The sequence below is a fragment of the Dermacentor silvarum genome, chromosome 5, assembly GCF_013339745.2.
Source record: "Dermacentor silvarum isolate Dsil-2018 chromosome 5, BIME_Dsil_1.4, whole genome shotgun sequence".
NCBI classification, from domain to species: domain Eukaryota; kingdom Metazoa; phylum Arthropoda; class Arachnida; order Ixodida; family Ixodidae; genus Dermacentor; species Dermacentor silvarum.
In genome coordinates this window covers 39762026-39787482 of record NC_051158.1, presented here as the reverse complement: position 1 = coordinate 39787482, position 25457 = coordinate 39762026, and the positions used below count along the sequence as shown (strand labels likewise).

Here is a 25457-nt window from a genome sequence, read left to right as displayed (position 1 = left end):
TCATGTTCGGATACATTTTGTTGTCTTACTCCAACATCCTTCGCAAGACTTAGAAATGTACGTAGTCCAAGGAATGGTCCCTACATCTTCAAAGAACATGCTTAACTCTCTCCTAGTACACGAAGGTAAAATCGGATACCGAACATTCGTGTCATTCAACTATTAGCTACTTGTCCACTGACAGACTTGATCGTAACCGCCCAGCTCCTTTGTCGCTACGCTCTTGGAAGCAATGGCAACGAAATAGGCATCCCACTTCCACAAAACGTCCTTGTAGCTCCCAATCGCCTTCCACTGCCTTGGGAATGGCAGACCATTGAGTGCAATATCCTTTTTTGTCGAAATAACAAAACGTGCACCTGAGACGAACCTACACGCACACTTCCTTGAACTTCAGGCGAAGCATTCCTGCGCATATTTCTACACAGATGCTTTCAGGTCATCTACTGGTGTCGCGTATGCAGCGCTCGGGACGTCGTTTTCGACGTCCGTCGTTTTAAATCCAAATACAAGTATTTTCACGCCTGAAGCGTATAACGCCAACAAATCTCAATACCCCTATCATATTCACAGACTCATTAAATGTTGTAAGAGCCCTAATGAGTTTCCGAAGACCTAAGAACTCCGTATTTAATGAACCACACACCTTACTATGCTCAGCATATATGTACAACCAATTCATTGTCTTATGTTGAGTACCTGACCACAGAGGCATAAAAGGCAATGTATAGCTGCTGACAAAAACGCTACGTTATAGTTTCGTTTTAGTGAGATAGACATAAACAGACACATACCAGCTGCCGACCTTAAGCCCTTCTTACGCCATAAGTTGAAGAAGTACTAGTAGGGACAGTGGGACACTCAGGTAAGGAATAAGCTAAACATTATCAAGCCAGAGCTAGGGAACTAGTTATCTGAGAGAACAGCAAGACACAAGGAAGTGCTTCTTTGTACATTTAAGAACACTGAATATCTATGGCACTCACGCTTACCTGCTGACTGCAAGCGATCCTCCGACATGTACTAAGAGTGGCAATTTAATATCACAGTTCTCCATGTTCTTCTTTGGTGCTCTGAAATAGAAGCAGCGAGGAAAAAAAGTACTTCCGTTCCGCATATCGTCAACATGTACCTTTACACCCATAATTTTTTTTCTGAGCAATGAACCGCATTTAATTTTAAAACAGTATTAAACTTTTTAGCAGGAACTGACACCATAAACGTAATTTCGCCAGGTTATTTGTAGCACAGCCTCCCTCTGGAGGTTGTAGCTGCAATGCAAGCATTTTGTAGAGCACGCGTCTCCCAGCCCGTGCGTTCAAGGCCCTTGCTGAGGTACTAGTGCTAGCGTCACTATACCTCTTACTTACCAAACCTTCGTCGCAAGACATTTAAAGTCAGAGCACACAATATCCGTCATTATTGTAATACATACATATCTTGCGCACTTCACAGCGAGTGATTCTTAGGCCTTTTTGCAGCCACATTATATGCACCATGTCTACCTAATTTCTTCATTTGATTGATAATCCATTGACTACTCATCAGAACTTGCGTGGCGCTCTTTGACCACATCTGGCCCTTGCGCCAGTAAAAACTTAAATCAATCAATCAATCAATCAATCAATCAATCAATCAATTAATTAATCAATCAATCAATCCTACTGCGCAAATCTCCAGAGACAGAGTCCGTCACCGCCCTGTCATTTTAGACCCAGCGCAGATGGCTGTATAATATATATAAGCCGATTCGACGAACACTCTTTCGTCTACTCGGCGAGAAACGCACCCACACGAAACCACAAGGGAGGAGGCCAAGGAAGAGTAGCCTTCAGAAGCTTTTGCTCGGGCGCTCCTACATAAATACATGGGAAGGCATAAATGGTGTTTCTCAGTCATTGAACCGAATTTGATGAGGCTTTGTTGCATTTCAAAGAAAAAGTTAAAGACACATTGACTGTCTGTCTATGCAATCTATGCCACACTTGATAATACATTACTCAAGTCATGCGCGCACATGGTGGAGACTAGTTTTCATCTGCAGATCTTGCGGCTGGGATGATCTAGGTTTCCAGGTTCGGTATTATGCTGTACTTCCACTGTCCTATGCCGAAGGGGAGACGAGGGAAGGCACTTTCAGGGCGATCGAGGTCTGTGTGCCACACAATCCATATGGAGAGCAAGCAGTCTGGAGATACTCAGCCTCAAGTTATGTCACGAAGTGTTTTGACGTTCTACTTAGCGTGATACGTTTCTTGGGGATTGAAACGCCAGTGCATTGCTCCGCGCCCATAGACCTATTGCCGCGTAATTGTGATGAGAAATAACATGCCAGAAGACATAAAACAGAAATACCGACACAAGCTTGTGTTTTCGTTGAACGCCACTTAATAACAGTTTACGTTCGCATGACGTTTGCATATAAAAAATTCACCGACGCTTACGATACTCCCTAATGCGAAATTTGAGGGCAGCTGTATACGTGTTTTCATTTCGGGATATATTGGCTGGCGCGGATAACCTGTCTCGTGCGGCACGTTGCAAACGTAGCGAAGTGTGGCGCGACTGCCTCGTAAATGATGACGCGCGGGCGCGATTCACAGCAGCAGCCGCAGACAGACCTCCGCTCATGCAGCCCTTTGTTTCCATACCGACGACGCGCGCTATTCTGGCGCCATCTCGTAGCCATCGTCACCGCAACGCTCGTTGTGCCCGGTAACACGCGCTTTTTCTCACGCTTTCGCCATACCCTCCTTCTTCGGTTTCCCCCTCGCGCTTTTTTCGCTGATGCTCGCCGCAGCAACAGGCGCCTAAGGGATGTGCTCTAAAATGTGGATCCCATAGGTCTGCCCTACGACAACAGATGCAGTCCGGTGAACGCGCGTCTTATGCTCTAGCTCTGCCGTGGCTGCACATGGTGGTGGCCAAGTGCATACGCGGCCCACGCTCCTTATCTTGGAGGCAATCTGTGGTGGGTGCAAAGTTTGAGCGAGCCGAGATGGCTGGTGGGTTCATGCGCACTGTCTTCTGGAGCGCCTAGTGTTGGGGCCCTTGCGTAATCGCACGTTTCGCACACGTATTGAAGCGAGAGGCAGCACGAAGCATTCGCTCCCCGCTGCCGGTGCTCTTGATCACGCCGCCGTTGTGACAGCGAGCTTTCGGGGTCATCCATTGAGATCTGTTAATGTTTTCCTGCGCGTGCGTGAAAGCATGTTTGCTAGTTCAATTCGTAAGTGAATGTTTAGTGCAATTTATACGACGGATAAAGCTACGAACCTTAATTCATTTAGTCCTGTGATATCAATTTTACTATCGCTATAAATTCTTCGCATATCGGGCAAACATTGAACAGATTACCGTAGCGTGAATAAAAGACAAGGACAAAGACGACACACAAGGACACACACGGCGCTAACTTTCAGCAGTCTTGTGTTCGTGTGTGTCTTATGTTGTCCTGTTTTTTAATTGCGCTACGGTAACCTATTCAAGATGCGTCATCAACAACCCCATATTGGAACTCTCGTGAGCTTTATTTCTGGCGAAATTGGGACTTTTTCTTATTTCTACATCTAAATTAAACACTAGCAATTAACTTTTCCTGTAGTTTATCTGGTGTCATTGTCTGTTACCTTGTATTCTTAATTAGTTCATTATGCAATCCCATTCGATTCGCATATGCAAAACACACACACACACACACACACACACACACACACACACACACACACACACACACACACACACACACACACACACACACACACATATATATATATATATATATATATATATATATATATATATATATATATATACGACACACTGCCGAGATAAAGAGAATGGCTGGCACAAACACCCGGTTTTATTACTGTTGTCATATTTTCGCTCCGCGAATGAGGTTGCTGCTGATACCTTCGGGTGTAGAAGTCTGTAAAGTGGCGCCATAGACGTCGAACACCAGCGCCGCCTTGTGCCTCGTGCAGACACATTCGCGCCGCGCCCGTTCACTCGTCCCCCTCCTCCTCGTCCCTGTGGCGGCGTCGTTTTTTGCGGCCACTTTTACTGTCCCCGTCTCCGCCAGATTTCGGCGGAAGAACTTGGTCCGCGAACTGGCCCATCACGTTTCCTCGCGGATCGTAGACGGACGCGATGTACACGGTGCCCTTCGGGCCGCGGGCGATGCCCGTACCCAGGCGTCGACAGTTCTTCCACACCAACTGCGTGAAGTGACCCGTGCCGGGCGTGAACCTGGGGTTGTTGAAATCGTAGAGCTTGATCTCGTCGTACCACGCTTTCACCGCCATGCTTCCTGGAAAGGAAAATCGAGATGATGAAACTCTACGGTTTCATGCGTGCCAAATCCACGATCTGGTGGTGGGGCACGTGACAGCGGAGGTGGAGAAGCAGAAGGCTTAAAAGAACTTCTTGGAGGCGTAGTTGGTGCATACTTGACAAATTTTAACGCGAGAGCGTTAAAGGCCCCGTGTCGCAGAAAATTCGGCGTCGCCGTCGGTGTCGGCATGGATGTCGGCGTCAGTGGCGGAAAAAAATCATCCCGAACCACCTCGACCGCGCAGGCCCTCCGCGTGATGCGAGAACGTTCGCGAACAAAAATTGAATTTCTCACAGTGAAATCCGGCAGGAAATGGTAAAGTACGACTTAACCATAACATACAGACATGGTGGAGTCGGACTGTTATTTTAATGTACGAGAAAACATAATTTTGTTACAAGGAAACTCAAACACAAACCCCTTTTGCCAGCGTTTCTACCCAAGGAGGTTGTAAAAAGCGCGGGTTATGCTACTTGCGAAAATCTAATCCAGATGGCGCTAGCATCCTCGGCAGGTCAAATTGGGACTTGGCTTGCCTAATGCGTTTTGGACACGCGCGCGCGTCGGGGCAATAACAAACAAATATTAAAAAAAATGTGGTTGATCCCTCTTATATAGGAATCGGTATAGAACACGAAAGTGAAACGTGTCTTCACAGAAGTAGTGTAATGTTTATTGCACATTGATATATAATGTCTATTGGTGTTTTGTGGCTAAAGCGCCCTTAGGCGTTGATGCACCCACGCTGACGCCTGGTGGCACGTCTCCTCCATCACGACTACCAACGTCGATGACCATGAGCAACCGTCGTGCATATGGAAGCTGCACTACGCTGCACACGCTAGCACAACGCCAAAGACGAAGCACGTAACTGACACACTAATACAACGCGCAAGACAAAGCACGTAACTGAATCGTCACCGAGTCAAATCAGCGCGTACAGCGCGTCGTAATTGCAGCCTCCGCGATCAACTTCAGAAACATTTTCAGAGCTAATTGCGGAGGCCACGCTCCGCTGTGCTGAGTACGTTGGTAGTGCTTCTTGATGCCAGCGTCCCTTCGAATGCTGGCATCGAGGCGTCGTAGTGCTGAGACCACCGAAGCGTTCACTGTCGGTGCGCGTTAGTGTCATAATGCAGTACTTCTCTTTTCTGCTCGTAGGCGGCGGCACCGCCCCGAGCAAGAGCGTGGGTACACGGAGATAATAAAAAAGGTCCTAGGGCCTTCATATTTTAATATAAGACAACTTATATTGCCCCAGGAAAAACGTCTTCCGAGCAATGCATTTCGGTTTAAAGTGAAGCCGACTTTAAGGGGATCGGTGTTAGCTTGGTCTTCGTAAGTTGGCTTTCCCGCGTTCTGTGTTGCAGTGAAACCGACTCAAACAAAAAATGTCGCAGTTTCGCCCGAAAGGCGAAGCATCAATTGCGATAGCAAATTAGTAGAGAGCTATACGTAGTAGGGATAGTAGTTTTATCGGCTACATAAACTCGGACACATTCGCTTACTAACTGAATTAACAAGCGTGGTGTCAGCGCGCACAAGCAAACATGAGTGATCACACTCGATGAACCGCACACAACCACTGTCAAAACGCTGGCGTGAACAAGCGCGGTCGCGGCAGCGAGCGAAGGTTCGCGCGGTCTATCGCTTCAACGGAAACTGAGTGAAGAAAGCACAGCGCATATAAAGGTCAGAGCCGTCTGGAGATCGCTTTCAAGATACGGTGCGTGCGACAGCCCGCATCGGCGCAAAGTACACAGTTGTTAGAAGAGTAGCAGTCGCCCCCCCCCCCCTCCCTCCCGCGCTGCTTTCCCTCTTCCTCCTTTCGCGTGGAAGATTGCGTCGCCAGTTCCCCTTGCGCCCGGTTGCAAGGTACGCATTTGCTGCCGTAGCACAGCATCGCCCCCCCCCCCCCCCTCCCTGACCCAAGCATCGGGCGGCGACCATCAGCGCTGTTTGAAAACCCTTTCAAAGGCCCTTCTTTAAGAGGATTATTGTTTGCTTTCAAAGCGAATAACATTGCCTACCTTTAACAATTGTTCTTATCTAATGGGTTGACAAGAGGCGAGGAGCGCACAGAAGCGGTGAGCGTTTTACCTTGGGAGGGGGGGGGGAGGGGGCGAGCTATCACATTCAATGTAGATAAGCCGGTGACGAGAGTTGTGCCGGCGTCCGTGATTGTTGCGCTTTCCCCTTGCTTAGCTTGCGGTGGCTGGTCGAAAATCGTGGCGGCGTGCAAGGGCCAGTTAAGAATGCCGCTATAACGGGTACTCAGCGAAGACGAGTTGCCAGATCGATGTTGTATACGGGCCGTAAGGGCTCGACAACGTTATACTGCCACACACACACAAAAAAAATGTCGCAATTTTCCCCGAAAGGCGAAGCATAGATTGCGATAGCAAATTATTCGACAGCTATACGAAGTAAAGATAGTTGCTTTATTGACCGTAACTTGCAAACATTCGCTTACTAACTAAATTAACAAGCATGGTGTCATGAGCGCACAGGCAAACATGAACACATCGCACTCGATGAGCGCGGACACTCGCGGTCAAAACGCTGGCGTGAGGAAGCGCGGCGGCAAGCAGCGAGCGAATTGACCTTCGTGCTGCCTCTCGCTCCAACGCGAACTAATCGGTGAAAACACAGCGCACACGAAGCTATCAGCCCTCGGCGTGAATAGACTCTGTCCCTATCACAGATCGCGTTCAAGATGGGGCCCTCACGGCCAGGCTCAGCCGCGCCATAAGCAGTCGCCGCCGCAGTAGAACGCCACCCCTAATTTCTACCAACCTTAATCCACCTTATTCCACCTTAATTAACTTTAATTCACCTTAATCCACCTTTATTCACTTATCACGAGAGCTTTATCATCAATGATATGGTTTGCATGCTTCTTTTGTGCTTGTTCTTTAAAGAACCGAATGCTATGCTGTATGTTGTAAGCTTGCTACCAAAGAATACGACGTATATGCACCTTTCGCTTCAATGGCTGAAGTTTTTTTTTTTTTTTTTTTTCGTGAGGATGTGCCGCGAGAAACACCCGACCAACTAGAGGTTAACAGCTTCGCTGTAAAGGAATGAACCGGGGAAAAGTGTCCCAGATCGTGGCCCTGTCGGAATGGTAATGAAGATACGAGGGTACGACGCGGCGTCCGATATTACGTGCGGTGCGCAAGTAAGATAATATCTGTGCTACTCTATTGAAACCAGTGGGAAACTTGTTGGATGCAGTCGTTGCATACGACTAAGCCGTGCCTCGGCTCACACGCGGAATCGTGCCATATCTGCGCACTTTTTAAAAGTCCCTTCAACAGGTTTGGCCATTGATAACACGGGCTGGCCTACGTTCCAGGTGAGACGCATTTTTAGCTTCGTATATATCAACTCGACGCTAGCGGGACGAGTCAGAAGTCGATCTTACCCAACCCAACCCGACCATGTTTAACATGGCTTTTTCCCGAGAGCTGGGCAAGTCATCTGAGCCCTTGCAGCCGGGTTGACACAACTCGCCTCGACGATCGCTCGACCATCTGCCGGTTTTCGGCCTGACAAGCCCACTCGAACCGTCGTTAACGTATATTTTGGTATAGCGAGGGCGGTCGTTATTGGTGAAGTTAAGCTAGTATTACTAGCCATCCGGGAGAGCAGCACCGTACGTGTCCTCCGCTTCAAGTGCGCACACATGTGATTTAACAGCGAGTGGTGTTCGCTTCAGTTGAGATTTGACGGGAGAGCGATATCGCGCAAGTAAGACATAGACCTACCAGCCGCTGCGACTCCACGGCTGCGGTGTTGTACCACTGATCACGAGGTCTCGGTTTCGATTGCCCGCCGCGCTGGCCGCATACCGATGGGAGCGAAACAGACGCTCTGGTACCTAAAGTTACATGCAGAATTATGGGTTGTCGAAGTCGATCTCGAGCCACCCCAACTATAAAGGCGTTCCTCATAGTCCGTGCGCAGCTTTGGGAGGTTGAACTCGCGTAATTTGATTTGGTTCTGGCATGGACAAGCGTGTGTTACCCGTGACGGGTGCCTGCAAGTCGCTGCTCCACCACATGAAGAGGTTCTCTCCGTGTCTCGGCGTCTTTCTGTGTTCCATTCGGTCATTCTTCGCCATCACCAGGGCCCAGGCTTGAGCGTAGCGATCCAACTGCGGCAGGACGTCGACCACACGCAATGCGTCATGCGTTAGAAGCGAAATACGTTGTTACAAAGTCACAATGCAGGAAAGCTTATCACTTACAGAAGGCATCGGTCATTGAAACCCCCTTGCAACGAAAGAAACGGAGTGATACATTTTCACGATCGCACGAAACGCGAATTGCTTGCACGGCATAACTTTAAGACTACTGAACTTGGAAGGAAGCTACGAATTTAACACCGTACGACAGAACGGAAAACGGTAGGCGTAATGCTTAGAGACCGAAACGTGTCAGCATAGATTAGATAGGAACCAACATCTAGAATCCTTGGCCGTTCCTTTAAAGCAATTACAGAACAACGCAAACCGACGTACGATTGTCAGGTGAAATGTGTGCCTGAACACATGACCAAGGCCACCCGTATCTATCTATCTATCTATCTATCTATCTATCTATCTATCTATCTATCTATCTATCTATCTATCTATCTATCTATCTATCTATCTATCTATCTATCTATCTATCTATCTATCTATCTATCTATCTATCTATCTATCTATCTATCTATCTATCTATCTATCTATCTATCTATCTATCTATCTATCTATCTATCTATCTATCTATCTATCTATCTATCTATCTGATCTCAGAAAAAGCTTTGCATGTAGCGTTATGTATTCGCTATATGTAGAAAATTTTGTATGCCAGTTGGCAAATAGTATGTGGGGCGAATTAAGTTTTACATTCGCTATATCTAACCGACAGTGTACATGCAGCTCGTAACCAATTGGAGTGAACAATGGCTGATTCAAGTACCAGTGTCCGTTGTAATCAAGCGGATATAATCGGTACAATCCGTATGTTACAAGATGCAGTAGTACTGAGAAAGAAAAGAAAAAGATAAAGAAAAAGGTGACGAGGTCATCTTACTTCACTCGAATAATTGTAAAGTGATAGCATCATTACTTCCTTTCATTTGGTGATTTATTGACATTTGCAAGGCTTGTTTTATTACCTCACAGTCATTTGTGTGTTATGAAATAATTTACTTTGGCTGCTTACGACGTACCCTGTGGTCTACGGAAACACGACAGGACAACGACAGCTTTCTTTTCGTAGTTTCTAACCCCAGTACACATATATCCACAGCTATCGCTATGCAACATGCCATGCAGGGTACTTATTTTCGGGCGAACACTTTCGGAGCTCTCACTTTTAGTGCGCGCTAATTCGCTGGTAGAGTAAAACCGGCTGAGCTAATTGGCTGGCTGACCAAAACTGCTCGAATCATCGAACTCGCCGTGTAATACGTCGCGCAAAAGTGATAGCATCGTCAAAAGGGACCGTCCGGGTATACCGTCTCAGCTACCGCTGTAGGACACACTGCGACCATAGTTGTGGCTATACTAGACTTCTTTTTTAGAGTCAACACAATTTTTAAAGTCGTCTGGCGTCAATTGCGTAAATATAATCCTTGGTTTCGATTGCTCTAAGAGGCTCAAATTACTTGCAGAAAAAATCAAAACGCTTTTTCAAATAATAAAATTTTACTAGTCGACACTTTACTGATTACTCTAGGGAAAACCACTATTTACGAAGTGAAGCCAATGGTCTCTTTATGTACAACCTCTAGGAATGAATTTTGAAACAAGCCCCAGTTAAGGAAGAAGCCAGCTGCTCTGATGTACCACTGGCCTTTTCGTTCTTTTTTTTTCGACACGCCTTTTTGTACATTGCAGAAAAAAAAATATTTGAAACACCAATGCGTTTTGTCGCACACTTTGAAATTTAATACCTCGAAATCGGTTTCATCTTCAGAATTCGTTCCAAGTAGATATGCCTTGCCCTTCAAATTACGTATAATCAGTTACAAAGCTTATTAGATAAATTTGGTTAATTAGTTTGCTATGCACTCAGAACCTTAGTGCAAGTAATATCTGCCCTTTCAGGTAATTCAGTAGGTAATCCAAACTCAACTCAATCTCACCAAAGATTTAAGGACTGCTATACACTATAGCAGTCCTTAAAGTGTATTTGTGGCTTTAACTGGGAATAATCGACCAATTTCGTGGCCAAAATCCCATTTGTGGGAATGAGACACGAATTCGATGGGCAACAACAACCACGGCTCCTCGAACAGCGCGCTACTGTTGTGGTGGCCAGAGGGTGGTCACTGCCGACGTAAGCGCAGCTCCAACGCGAAGTCTGAGAAGCCAAGCGTCTGTCTACACGTGCTGGCTTGCACTGGGAAATTCTTAAGGGTGTTCTAATCCCCCTGCGGAGGCAATGCGTCGGTGGCCTTATGGTTAGAGAATCGGGATCCTGTGCTAGAGGACCTTCGTTCGAATATGACCATGGGACAACTTTATATATATATATATATATATATATATATATATATATATATATATATATATATATATATATATACAGGGTGTTTCACCGAACACTTTAAAAAATGCTTAAAGGTTGCCTGTGGCAGATAGCACAATTCTAGTTGATGAGCTGGTCTATTCGAAGAGGCAGACATCACTTGCACAAGAAATTGAAATGCATAATCGAATAATTAACAGAAATTCACTAATTAGATTTTTTACTAATTGCCTGATGGCACATATTGCAATTTAAAAATTGTAGCCGTGGAGTTTGCAAGGCGTATCCACTTGGAACGAATTCTCGGGATGACACCAGTTTCGAGATATTAATTCCCGAACTTTGCGGAGAAATGCATTGGTGTTCCAGTTAGGTTCTAAACAAACCGTCGCTTTATGCATTGAAGCACAAAATTAACTGCAACACCAATGCATTTCCCCGCAAAGTTCGGGAATTAATATCTCGAAACTGGTGTCATCCTGAGAATTCGTTCCAAGTGGATCCGCCTTGCGAACTCCACGGCTACAAGTTGTAAATTGCAATATGGGCCATCAGGCAATTAATTAAAAACTTCATTAGTGAATTTTTGTTAATTATGCGATTATGCATTTCAATTTCTTGTGCAAGTAATGTCCGCCTCTTCGAGTAGACCAGCTCATTAACTAGAATTGGGCTATCTGCCACAGGCAACCTTCAATAAAATTTGAAAGTGTTCGCGGAAACATCCTGTATATATATATATATATATATATATATATATATATATATATATATATATATATATACATACATATATACAAGGATGCGAAGCACATCTTCGCGGTTATCTTCGGTTTATTTGACCGACCGTTTCGGTCGGAGGACCGAACTTCTTCAAGAAGCACTGTCAGTAGCCTAAACTTAGAATAACCTATCAGCCAGCCGATCCCCGAACCGGAATGGTTGGGCAAATAAGTAAATAACCGCAAAGTGGGGCTTCTCATCCTTCTACGTACATGTGGCTCATTGAAAAAGCCAGTTCATATATATACACATCCGGTACATCACGGCGACGCCGACGGCTGAAATTCACCTGGGAAACTCATGTAATTAATATCGCAATAATGTGGAATTCGAAGATGTGCTCAATGATGTCGTGTGAAAAGAAGTTGATTCTATGGCCGAAGGAGAACTTATGATTAAGAAGAAAATGAAGAAAGTTTAGACAATTCTTTTTCGTAGTTTGAGTTTTTCGTTATTGTTAGCAATCACGAACTTAGTCGGTTGGTCAGCAGCTTAAACTTAGAATAAATAATCGAACAGCACTTATTTGGATCCCTTCAAGTTTCTTGATAATAACTTTAGGAAATGTAAAATAACGTTGGCAGTAACTTTTTCTGAAGGTCTATGCTGAAAGTGAAAGATATGTCATTTCTACCCCCCCCCCCCCCCTCTTCTATTCCTGCACGCTCACCTCGTCATCTTGTTTCAGAGTGTGAACTCCGTGCAGACGCCTGTAGCGGTTGTGAGCCCTCAGAACTTGTCGCTGCAGCTTCCGCATCGCCGGTGTGAACTCTCCTTCAAAGTCAACTGGTTCAGAGGATCCTCCTCCCATTCCTCCTCCACCCCCCATATTGATAATACCTCCTTTTCCAGGTCCGAACGGCATGTTGCCAGGTCCGAACTGCATTGCACAAGTGTTGGACTTAAGCTGACACCAAATAGAGAATGTACGTCAGTTGATACACGTGTGGGAGTTTTGTTTTTCAGAACGGCAGTTTGAATTTTTTCGGGGACAGTGACAACTTGGCGGATCAGTAATCGAGCAAATGGTCTAAGGTGCGGTGGCTCGCGGTGTGTTCGTGCTTGTCCCAAAGAGAACGTTTCGCGCTGCCGCAAGCGTCATCATTTCAACTGTGCCTAGTGCAGAAAGCGCCGATAACTTTCGTATAACGTAAACTTTCGGCAGCAACACGATTACGCCACTGCCGAAAACTTACACCGGCAGCGAAGTATAATACACTTGGTTACTCCAATATTAGCTATTAGAAGCGGCGTGGCAGGAAAGACGACGGGAAGCTGCTCGAGCATGGGCCCAACGACGACGTGCCGACCCAGAGTTCCGAGCAAGGGAAGCCGAGGTTAAGCGACGGCGAAGATTCGAAGACCCCGAGCTTCGAGTGAGGGAGGTGGCGTCGCGGCAACGGTACGAAGAGACTCATCGGGAAGTAAAAGCCAAGTTGAAACCACCAGCTCCGCTGTTTCATCACTCTTCGCGACGTTGAGTCAATGAAGTTGCGCTGATTTTTTACAAAAAGTGGCGACAATCAGTAACATAAAAAAAATTGAAGCACAAAGTTTACAAATCTGTAACTGTGCACTAAGAACAGATACCGCAGTGCTATAAACTGTATTTGTTAACTCATCTAAAGTGGACAAATTTGGTGTATTAATTTGCAGCTTACGTAAATATGTTGCAATGTGTACAAGGGTTCGGCCAAAGTCCTATTCACATATTAATGGTGCATTTGAGAGCAATGTATAATACATCACTTTTGTCCGCTTTAGAGGCATTATTAGGTGCAGTTTGCAAAGTTCCGATGTCACTTTTAATTGCTGAAGCTGTAAGCGTTTTCATTGCTGTGAGAGTTGTAAAGCACATAATCAAGGTTATTTTTAAATTTGTCATGTTCCACAATAGCTATGAAAAAGTTGGCAGCCTAAATAAACATTCTGCTTGTTACAGTAACCAGATTTCAACTTTTTCTTTTATACGTAACACGCTCGTCAATTTTGAAACAGTGGTTGCCGTGAAATACGATTTATGCTTTGCAATGTATTTTTATAGGAGGCCCCCAAGCTAAAGCTTTATCCAACTAAAGCTTCCTCTTGAGACACAGATTTACCTGGAGAGTTCCCACAAACTACACGAGAACGGAATAATCGTTTTGCTCATCATCCACTGCACATAATTTGATGCGGTTTGTTACATAAAACGAAAATGTTATATTCTGCCGATTGTAGGGAGGAAAGTGTTTTTTATACCATCCATTCTGTTATTTTACAAAAATTGTTTAGAATGTCTTAATGAAAAAATAAAGCATCTAGTTTACTGCTCTGTAACTCGGTATCACTATTCTGTAAAGTCAACCTATTGAGACATCTAATGGGGGCGGAATATATGTGCTAGAGACCGCTCTGAAAGTGAGCACTGCTTTTCGAGCGGGACTTGTGCGAAACGGTCTCAAACATGGATAATAATATCATGTGAGCGGAAAATTGATACATCACATTTGTCTAATTAAGATGCTCCAGCAGATGCGGTTTACAGAACTATGATATTCTTCATGCAGAGTTATGGATTTGTATATTTCATGCTTAAATTTCTGACCTACCAAACTGCGGCAGCTTTTGTATATACTTAGAGACCATAAATCAAGATTCGGCTTCTACAGACAGAAGTTAGCTTTCTCTCCTAAATGAAACCGACTTCATTCGAATCGGTCTAGCGGTCGTGACTCAAGAACTCCTGGCCGTCACCTAGGCGGGACCTTTAGCCCGTCCCACCAAGTCGCAGGACTTATAATAAAGTTATTCCTCGTCCTTTTCTCGAAATAATTTTTCTGTTGCTGATTATGCTTATTCTCAATGTGTATTGCACATTCAGATAGAAAATGAACGTTTTTCCCGGGTATTTATATGTGCTGTCATTAAAGGGTTAAACACAAGTGTCATGACGACATTCGGAGACTTACCTGCCTGCGCCTAACTATGAAAGCTGACGCGGGCATGGTGGCGCTGCAGACCGCGATCACAAGGACGGCTGGCAGCTTCATGTTTGAGCTCGTATCTTCGCCAACCCAACGAGGTTTCGGCCCGACTTTGACCGCGGCCCGCCGCAATGGCCGATTAGATGTCCAAGCGGTGCAAATGCTAAGCCTTGCGGGTCGGGAAGAGTCCGGAGTATCTAAGCTATTTTTTGCTTGTGCTCCGCTCTGTCCTGTTTACATGCCACGTTTTGCCTCGAACGACATCCATCATTGAAAAATAAACAGCTGGGAACAGCGCGGGGATAGAATGGTAAAGATTTTTCTCAAAGGCTCGCTGAAAGCCAGAGACAGCAACAACAATTGAAACGGTAAGAGAATGCACTCGGACGCCCGAAGACAATGAACTGACGCAAACTGGCACGGACGTTAAGCGAAACGACCTTGGCGACTATTTGGGAAGCATTGTTTGCGAGAATCGGTTTGTACGTTCGATGCGATCCATGTCCGACCTTGGCGAGAGCTATTGTGACTGTTTTCTACATGGAGCTTCGGTTGCGGCTCGGAGAGGATGAACAGGCAGCGAATCTCTCAGTCAGCTGGCATACTTCAAGCATATGAAATAGACAGCTGTATATAAGAGTTGTTGCAACGTGGACTTAAGGGGAGCGGTGCACGGAGTCCAAACACAGTACCGGAAGTTAGATCTCTGTAGGCCCCAGGTGGTCTACAGGTGAGCTCGGAGCGCACCTTGTAACACACATTGCCTACTAGTACTAGGCGTGCCGCCGCTGGGGGTATCGCCTGGGCGTCACTTTAACCTAGGGAGCCTTCCAGCGCGTGCGCGCGCACACACACACGTTCGCCAAGCTCTTCGTGCACCCTGTCGACCGGGAGAACGCGTGCCTGTCTGCTAGCACTGGCCGGCGTCTGTGACGCTGGAATACATGTTCTTACCCCGCAGCACGTGACACAATGACGGTACACTCAATGTGTATTGCACATTGTTTCCTATAATGTGTGTCCCCAATATCATGCGCTAAGATTTAAAAATATGCAAATGCTCTGTGGCTGGACAGACGCAAGGTAATGTTGTTTTCCGTCGCTTGGAGATACTCAGATTTCTTGCCTTCCACCTAATTACATAATTAATCGTAACTAGTTAATAAACTTCTCAAATGATATAGGTAGATGATAAGTGTCAAAGAGAAAATTGCAGAGCAACATTAAAAACTCCCGATACAGCTTTCTGTTGCTCAATACGTGCTACATAAGCGTGCTTTCTCTAGCGGGAAAGAAGCCCGCGAATACACACAGAATTGCAGCGCGACTGGCCGCTCGATGCACTTTGCGGGTATTCGCGCGCTAAACTACAGAATACGGCGGGTAAACTCTGCGTCATAAGATGTCGTCACCAGCATCGTTGCTGCTGTACGTCCTTCTGGTACCCCGGTATTCCACAAACGGTAAGAAGCTTCCCGCCACACCAAAACTCTCAATTTTATTTCAAAGACTGTAGTCTTATATTTTCCAATGAAATGGTCAATCGGATTAGGCGGTTGAAGTGCACCTTGAAAACATTTAAAGCTCAACGATAGACATCTTTCAGTTGGTAGTAAGCACCTTGTCCTGTTGTTTCTATCGTGTGTTGTCTGTCGTTGCGCTTAAGAAGTTTTCGAGCTGCTGATATACTCTGGCAGTCCTTTAGGATGAAGAACTCTCTGGTTATATGGTTCAATCAGACTCTGTGTGTATCAGATTTCCCATGTGGTAACCCATTTCCCATTTCCCAGAAGGCACCACGCAGGCGCTGCATTGACATCAGCTGAAACCTGTCTATGGGGACCGGACAATCGATTAACCTTCTGCGCTACTTCTTTCCACCCTCACCCAGCTGCTCTACGCAGAGCTGCTAGTGTCCTCGGGAAAGCTAGTGTCCTCGGGAGAGCAGCTAGTGTCCTCTACGCAGACCTGCTGCTCCTATTCTGGGTTTGTCTCGAGGACACTTGTTAGTGTCCTCGGGACAAACCCAGAATAGGAGCAGCAGGTCTGCGTAGAGCTGCTAGTGTCCTCGGGATAAATCCAGAATAGGAGTAACAGGTCTGCGTAGAGCAGCTGGGTGAGGGTAGAAAGAAGTAGCACAGAAGGTTAATCGAATTGGGAGGCTGTCCTAAGCAGCCCCGATCTTGAAGCACAGCTATGGGCTGTCTATCGGGCCCGCGACGCAGCAGAGAGGCTAGGCATTTCTGTACCGACGTGGGAGCGGCCCACTGCGTGCTGACGCCAGTTCCGAGGGACCGAAATAAAGTTTTATCATACCATACCATACCACTAACAAGTGTCGACTCCCGTCACATTGTCGCATTTGGCAATGGAGGCGCTTTGAGCCGACCAGTGAGGCCGAGCAGTCCTGGGGGACAGTCAAGGTTGGCGGTATGGCGAATTCGACTATATGACCGAAGAGACATGGCCGATTCAGCGAGTTGGTGGTTGTCGATGTTACTTAAAAACAGCGCTACCGAGAGAATACACAGTCCGTGTGTGCCCACTCTCTTTTCTGTGTCCTGTGTCGGTCGCGCTGTTTTATTGCGATAGCAATTATATGGACACTTCAAGCGGATTTCTGCCGTTGGCATCGCCGTCGCCGTCGTCGTCGCCGTCATCGTCGTCGTCGCCGTGAGGTTCCATATAAAGTCCAAGGGCGATAATATCGTCGCCACACACGTATGCTGTATGTGCGAGTGAAAGCGCGCGAGGGACGCGCGCTTTCACGGAAAGTGAACGCACGGCGGAGAGCAAACGCGACCGTCGCGCGGAAGGCCGTGGAGGGATGGGAGGGAGGGGGGGCGACGTTGTGCTGCGGCACCAACGGCGCAAGGGAAACTGGCGACTCAGTCTCGCACGCGAAAGGAGGAAAGCGGGAAGGCAGCGCGGGAGGGAGGGGGGGGCCTTCTACTCGGCCCGCAACTGCTTGCTTGTACTTTGCCCGGCTGTGGCGGTCGCCCGCACCGTATCTTGAAAGCGATCTGCAGACGTCTCATAGCTTTGTATGCGCTGTGAATTCGCCGCTCAGTTTCCGTTGAAGCGATAGACCGCATGAACATTCGCTCGCTGCTGCAGCTGCGCTTGCTCAGGACAGCGTTTTCACAGCGGTTGTCTGGGGTCATCGAGTAGGATCCATTCATGTTTGCTTGTGCGCGCTGACATCATGCTTGTTAATTCAGTTAGTAGGCGAATGTGTCCAAGTTTATACAGCCGATAAAACCACTATCCTTACTCCGTATAGCTCTCTACTAATTTGCTATCGCAATGATGATTCGCCTTTCGGGCGAAACTGTGATTTTTTAAAATAACATGGAATATGGCAGAGTTTGACGATGTCCAGAATACCATCCATTCATTCACTCCATTAATTCTATTCCATCCATCCATCCACCTATCCAGGGTTGCGCAGAGGTCCATCCATCTGCCCGTGAGCCTATCTATCTATCTATCTATCTATCTATCTATCTATCTATCTATCTATCTATCTATCTATCTATCTATCTATCTATCTATCTATCTATCTATCTATCTATCTATCTATCTATCTATCTATCTATCTATCTATCTATCTATCTATCTATCTATCTATCTATCTATCTATCTATCTATCTATCTATCTATCTATCTATCTATCTATCTATCTATCTATCTATCTATCTATCTATCTATCTATCTATCTATCTATCTATCCTATCTATCTATCTATCTATCTATCTATCTATCTATCTATCTATCTATCTATCTATCTATCTATCTATCTATCTATCTATCTATGGATAGTCCCTATAAGAGCAGCTATGAGAGAAAAAACTTGCTCTTTGAAGACGTATACGTAAGGTGACATTTCGAGTATTCATAAGCGGGAAAGGAAAGTTATATTGCTAGCGTCGCAGCTGCTTTGTTTAAATTCATCGCTTGTCTTTCCGAATGGCTGTTTTCAAGCACAGTGCAGTCGGTGAAGGAGGCGATCAATCTTACAGCCGCGGGCGCCATCAATACAACGGGCCCACTTACGTCGGCAGGCGCAAGCTGAAGCACACCTGCGCATGGACACGCTGACGCACAAATAAGTTCGACATTCTTCGAACAGGAAGGAGCTTCGGCGCAAGTGCGCGAAAACTGCCGGTTGATTTTGGGCTTAGCTCATATTGCTTACACACGCAAGGATGCAGTTGGTAGTCGCCAAGACAAAAGTGCGCCACCTTCACAGGACTTTATCCTGCATTCCTTAGAGCATAGAGTTTCCTACAATTACTGGAGTAAACTCGGGCGCTTCGATTATGCAGCCACCATGGAAATAGTGGGTAGTAGATGGATTTGTCTGATCTTCTTGGTTGGGGCTTCAGACGTTTTTGTGGCTTCGTTTCTTACGCTTTATATGGGCCTAAATTGGCCTAAATATTAAATCAATTTACACTTTTTTAATGCAGCAGGTAAAAAGATTCTGCAAGCCTGCATAATCGCGGCTAATTGCAGTGGTTCTGCTTGTACATGCATCCGTGGCGTAATGGTTTCGCTATCGGGTTTCTGGGCTAGAGGTCCTGATTTGGAATCCTGCCGTCGGAGTATTTAAATAATGTTTATCTAATTATTTATAATGCAATACTTTCTTGAAAATCATCACTTTGCGAAGTGACGAAGTCATTTAACGTAAGAAGGACGAAGTTTAGTCAAATCCATGTGCACTACCCATCATTCGCATTCGGGCTGAACTGTCCTGCCTGGAGCTCCCGCGGACACTAGAACCGCAGTTGCCTCCAGTAATTGTATGAAACTCTGTGTGTCTTAACCCGCGCCATGGTTGGTTAGTATGACAGTTGTCGAGGGAGGAATTTTCGTAATTTGTGTGCGCACAGAGAAATACGACGCATATCTAATTGCGTTTAAGACTACATACCCTTTCTGTCGCAGTGACATAGCCATTTTGAGGGGTTGGCTAAGAGTGGGCGCGTACCCATTGGTTTATACTCAGTGACCCAAGTTTTATATTTGGCAAGACAGTAGCTAGCCCATACCCAGTGGTGAGATGTTCCTTTATATATCCAAAAAATATATACAGCGAATGAGCGGTATGTTACTTCCCGTTTGGGCAGTAGCTGGAGAATTATCTAGGGCGGCCGCTTCGAAGGGAGTGGTTCCATTGGCGGCCGAGCTTGTACCCGGCGTCTCGTTCGACCCTGGACCACGAGCAGCTGTATCAGTGACCGGAAACCTCGGTGATGAATCCGAGCGACGGCGCACTTGAGCGACGTGCCGCTTGACGATGGCAGTGAAAGTCTCTAGCGGTTACCATCCGTGCTGCTGTCGCCGATTTGACACGACCAGGGATTTACTTCTCCCCCGGTCCGTAATTGCGGACGTACACGCTGCTGTCAGGCGGCAGTGTCCAGTCGTGGCTCTCCTCAGTTGGACCTGTAACATTCACAAGGAAGCAGGTGTCTAGTTAAATAGGCTAAACCCATAAACGTTTCCCGGATGCATCAGTGCGGAAGCCCCACGCCACATGATGTGAATTGAAATCACCCGTGCACAACGTGTTCTTTTTGCAGTAGTCCAAGGTGACCTCAAGTGTACGGACATCTTGTATCCCAGCAGGGAAGTAGGTATTAACTATAGATAGTGGTGCGAAGCCAGGAAGTGTTATTTTTAATACTAAAAGTTCACATTCAGGAGATATAGTCTTAAATTTTTACTCTATGACAAACTTTAGATGAAATGTATGAAGCCAATCATGAATGTCGGGAAGGCCTATCCAATCGAAACCAACGATAGTTTTTTAAATGATAATCTTGACCAGCTGTCAACCAAGTCTCTTGCAACAGTATAATACCGAGAGTATGTTGGGAAATGAGATATAATAAATCTGTAGTAGCAGAAAGCATTGACCGGCAATTTCTTCGGAGTACCCTAAGACAAACTATGTTGATGAAAGCTGGGCAGTAGCAACTGCTTGCCCCAAATTACTTTCTTTCAAATAGTCTGTCATATTACGGGAATCTCTCGCACACTTTTGTTTTGGAGTTAGTAGGAGAACTAGGCAATTTGTTATTAGGAGATCTGGTGCGCTTATGAGTCCGAGAGTCCGTGTCTACATCCCGATTGCATGGCGACTTTGATTCCGAGTGAACTTCTTGACGAAATTGCTGTGAACTTGAAGCTCGCGCTAAATAGCCGAATAGCGCTAAATAGCCACTATAGCTTAATAGCGCATTTATGACCGTTCAGTGATAACACCTATCTTTTGCATAATATCCAGATTGTTTCCTTTGTACTTCTGTATTGTATAATCATGTGCCTTCAATGCCTTGTTTGCCAAGCCCGGGGGTACAGACCCTGTCAAAACTGATAAATGGCATTTTGTCTGTACCCACCAAGTGTCATTGATTTTCATTGATGCTGAAATAAAATGATTGATTGATTCATTGATCTGTGCTCGCGGAGGGGAGTTATTTCGGAAATAGTGATTTAAGAGATTGAGAAAGAAAGGGGGTCTGATTTTGTATGCTACATTTTGTTATAACCTGAGAAATCTCAGAGAATTGCGTAGACAGCACTTGCGCCAATGAGTCTGTCAGATTTGCTAGAAGCTTTTCTATTGCTTTTTCAACAGCTTTTTCTATTAAATTTGTCATCGTCTGGGAAAAAGCTGAGTCCATGCTGAGTGAGTGGCGGGCTGTGACTCCAGCATATCCCTTTGTTCTGCTCTGGATTTCTGCAAGAGCTTCACGACGAGAGCAACGTCTCCTTTCAATTATTTCGACCACTTGAAGCTCCTTTGATCTTGCAGGATAGTTAGAATCATAGGTGGGATGATTTCCATTACACAAACAGCATGATTCATATTGAGATGTGCAACTGTTATCAAAATGGTCATCCCCGTATTTACGGCATCGAGTGGTTGATCGGCAACCGTTAGTGCTATGTCCGAAACGCTAACACTTGAGGGACTGTAGTGCTCGTGGGGCTAGCGGTTGAACCCTGTAAATCAATGGCCAGGCCTTAATCTCTAATGGGCGAGCCGTCTATGCAAACGTTGCGATAACTGTTTCAGTAGCGACCTTCTTGTTATCGACTACCATAGTACAGCGGTACGCAGTTACTACACCTGCCAGAGAAAAAAATGCCTAAGATTTCTATTCGACTTAATCTACACCGCGGACTAGGACTTTGCAGGAATCTAAGTGAGGTGGGATGAAACAGCTCACCGGGTGCGTAGCGAAATTAGTGCATATTAGCAGATCGTGCACACAAGCCTGGTCCGGCGACGAGCAGAGGTGCCCCCCCCCCCCCCCCTCGTCCAAACTGCCGAACCTCGGTGATTTGCTGGAAGTGAGTGGAGACTGCCCGAAGTTCAGTTTGAATGGCTTTAGGATTCCTCATACGGATAATCCCCCCGTTTGTAGGTACCAAAGCCACATGAACTTTGCTGGTTGCGCTTCGAAGAAACAGCTCCACCGGTATATCCTGAGGAGGGATGGAAGCAGACCAGAGGGAGGCCCTCTGGCCTGGAGATGAGACAGACATCAGTTAAAAATTAACCACGACTTTCAATCAAAAGAAGGAGAAGGTGTGAAATAAAACATTAGATGTAAGAGAATAACCACCTGGCTACTTGACAGCAAACCCAGAAGTAGACTGGGTCAGGGCTAGGCGATCTCCGGCAAGCACTCTCTCTGGAACGGCAGATGATGATGATGCTGCCTAAATCAATGGCACAAACCCAGTGTGGGGCATTGGCCACGAAATGGGTGTTATTAGGATCGAAACTTAAAATAAAGTAGTTTTAACTGCAGGAACGGCAGGAGCGGCCGGAACGCCACGCTGCCTCTTCTACTTGAAATGAAGCTAAAGAAAAAGAAAAAACCAAACAAATCACGTGATTTGCGGGGCTCGTGGCTCGCGCGCATGCTCGGCTCGACCACCCGAGCTGAGCCATCGCGTTCTTCTGACGTGGCCATCGAACGAGCAGGACGTGTCCGCAGCTCGGTCCAGCACCGCTGGCGGCGGCCGCCGTCTCAGACTGCAAGCGAAATCAGCGGAGGTCCACGGACTGACCAGTTGGGACACCGCTTCTGGGAACGAGGACCGGTAGAGACGCAGCTCACCCAGTCATGGTCTTCGTGACAGGGAGCGCACGAGCGTTTGGTGCTGGGCGGGTCATCGCCGACGCGGTGAGAATCCCTCCTTGCACGTCCTTTTCCTGCGGATCGTTAAGGCTGCCGTTCTTATTCCTTGAGAAAGTAGCTGGGGCATTATTTTAAAATAGGAAGGGCATTCCTTGTCTTTTTTTTTTTTTGGAACAGCTGCGACTGCCGCTTGGTCGGGAAGAGTTGTGCTTGCGACGTCGACGGAAACGCTTGCTTCTATAACTAGCCTACCAGACGCCGGGCGGCGTCGCTACTCAACCGAAGGAGATAGTTATGTAAGCCTGAGCCTCCGTTTCAGCAAAGGAAATTAGACAAAAGGAATTTAAATTCAGAGTTGTTTGCGTGTTGACGAAGAGGGGAGGGGATTGGTTAGGGTTATGTTTAGCCCTAACCGAGTCAAATGCCAATGCTGGTATAAAAAGGCCGGGACGCTTATCAAGATTACCCAAATTATTAGTTTTTGAAAGAATCGAACGTGCAAGAGATGTTGCGGCTCCACAGCAAATGGTTCGCTAACCATGAGTTCGACGCATCACTGCGTCTCAATTGTGTATTGCGTCGAAGTCTCTTAGTCAAACATTTCCGACGCAGTGGCAGCCTTGTGGACTGTATCACCTTTTGCTGATAAAGCGCTACCTGTAGGTACGTGTTATTTACATCGCCCCACTTCGCACCACCTTAATGTTACTCAGCCGACGTGAACTTAACGGTTGGAACGCTAAGCCTAACGTTGAGATAGGTCACGGTCACTGATGCATAACGGTTGGAACGCTAAGCCTAACGTTGAGATACCTGTAGGTACGTGCTATTTATATTTACATCGCCGCATTCGCACCCCCTTAATGTTACTCAGCCGACGTGAACTTAACGGTTGGAACGCTAACCCTAACGTTGAGATAGGTCACGGTCACTGATGCATAACGGTTGGAACGCTAAGCCCAACGTTGAGATAGCTCACGGTCACTGATGCATCAGGTCTGCGCATCGGTGTATGTACAATTACTTAATAAGCAGACCACTTACTTCGCTTGAACACCTTTGCAATAAAGACACTTGATTTTTTTACGCGCCCTTGTATCAACGTTTTCTGTATTTTTAAGCGAAGCGTTCTTTGTCAAATTCTTACGGGTTTAGTGTATCTGCTGCTGGGTTGTCACTTTTGTGGGGGCCCGCAATCTATTCGCTAGTGCGTCGTCTTGACCACTTTAATAGGTCGATGGCATCTTTCCCTTGAACTGCAATGCGGCGTACTCATATTTTCGCCATCAGATTTGGAGGACGCTTAAGCTTCGCGTTAGAGTGGAACGCGACAGCATTGAAAGGTTTCTGGCTGCTTATCAGGCTTTTTTCTCGTATATTCAATTTACAATCCGTCGCTATCACGCCTGTAGGTTGTGGTTGAGCCGTACTTTACGATTTTTCTGACGGATTTTACTTTGCGAAATTCAATATTTGTTCACTAACGCATTGCGCCACGCGGAGCGCCTGTGTGGTCCGGGTGGTTCGGGATGATGCGTGGTTCGGTATGATTATTTCCGCCGGACGCCGATGCTTTAACGCCGATGCCGACGCCGCAGCCGACTGAGGATTGTCTGCGACACGGGGCCCTAAACGCTCTCGCGTTAATAACATTGTCCTTCCTTCTTTAACCGCCCGCCGGCTTGCCACTCTCGTTTTGGGCAAGCGGCATGGTATGAGCAGTAAGCAAGAAAGGTTTCACTGTTGTCATTATAATTATAATCATCGTCATCAACAGTGAATGGTGACTCGTGATAGAGCGGCGCATGTCGACACACTGCGTTCGAAAGCCGTCTCATCCTCACTGACTGTCCGCTGCAGAACAATTTACGCCCCGCTAAACCTGGGTCTGCACCTCAAAGCGCCCCCACCAGGCCGGACCGGTCCGGGCACCTGGCATGGAGACATGCGTGGGCTACAGGAACCACCCGGGCCTTTCGTTCAGCTGGACACTTGTTCCAAGTGGGCCGGCATCACGGCACCTGGTCCGTGGCTGAGCTAGCATCCCTGGAGAGCTGACGGGGCCGAGTGTTTGGAGCACGGGTACAACTTGTCCTTTTTTTGTGCACCTGGTCCACAAGTCGGGCACGCGGGACGCGCCGGTTCTTGGACCCTGGCGCAGGACCAGCTTGCCCGATTGTCCTTGGGACCGCATAGGTACCACAATCCTTTTATTTCTTTCGCTCTTTCGTTTCGACTTACCCTTCCTCCAGTGCATGGTAGCAAACGAGAATATCTTCCGGTTAGCATTCCTGCCTTTCCCACCCCGTTTATCTCTTTATTTAATAGTCTACGACGTCGGCCATCGATGAAACAGACGGCTGTGAGTTTACTTTTTAATGATCGCGTATCCGCCCAAATGAAAGTTGAGGTGTGTAACCGTCGCATCGTCCATGCATGTTTAGTTTTACCGACGAAATTTTCGTATAACGTTCTGGTGTATTTTGCCCCCCCCCCTCCACTGTCCTACCGAGTCTCTGGAGCGATCCTGCAACAACTCCATTCGATTCCGTCGCAGCCATTCTGTCCTAAACGAACAGCTGCGCATTTGCCTTGCTCCGTGCCGGCATGTTTTTTTTTTTTCGAGCTTGCATGTTCCGCGAATCTCCGTTGGCTGAAATCAGTTCTAGCAGGTTACTGGCAT

The 25457-nt window shown here is 46.6% G+C and overlaps 2 protein-coding genes across 6 annotated transcripts in view; one reads left to right on the top strand and one right to left on the bottom strand.

Annotated features, from left to right (window-relative positions):
• Positions 1-3844: 3844 nt before the first annotated feature.
• Positions 3845-14935, bottom strand: LOC119453330 (Golgi-associated plant pathogenesis-related protein 1). Its single transcript, XM_037715370.2, has 4 exons — positions 14592-14935; positions 12311-12520; positions 8363-8492; positions 3845-4309 (listed from the first exon to the last, which is right to left on the bottom strand). Exons 1-4 carry the CDS (start codon positions 14670-14672, stop codon positions 4005-4007), a joined length of 726 nt encoding a protein of 241 aa, XP_037571298.1. The 5' UTR covers positions 14673-14935; the 3' UTR covers positions 3845-4004.
• Positions 14936-21139: 6204 nt separating this feature from the next.
• LOC125945616 (uncharacterized) overlaps positions 21140-25457 on the top strand; it is a 52441-nt gene continuing 48123 nt past the window's right edge. For 4 of the 5 annotated variants that reach the window (XM_049667775.1, XM_049667773.1, XM_049667776.1 and 1 more), the window contains exons 1-2: positions 21140-22819; positions 24635-24970. The gene's annotated coding sequence lies outside the window, so the exon portion shown is untranslated. The remainder of the gene's footprint in view (positions 22820-24634; positions 24971-25457) is intronic. The other variant, XM_049667774.1, reaches the window with a different exon arrangement.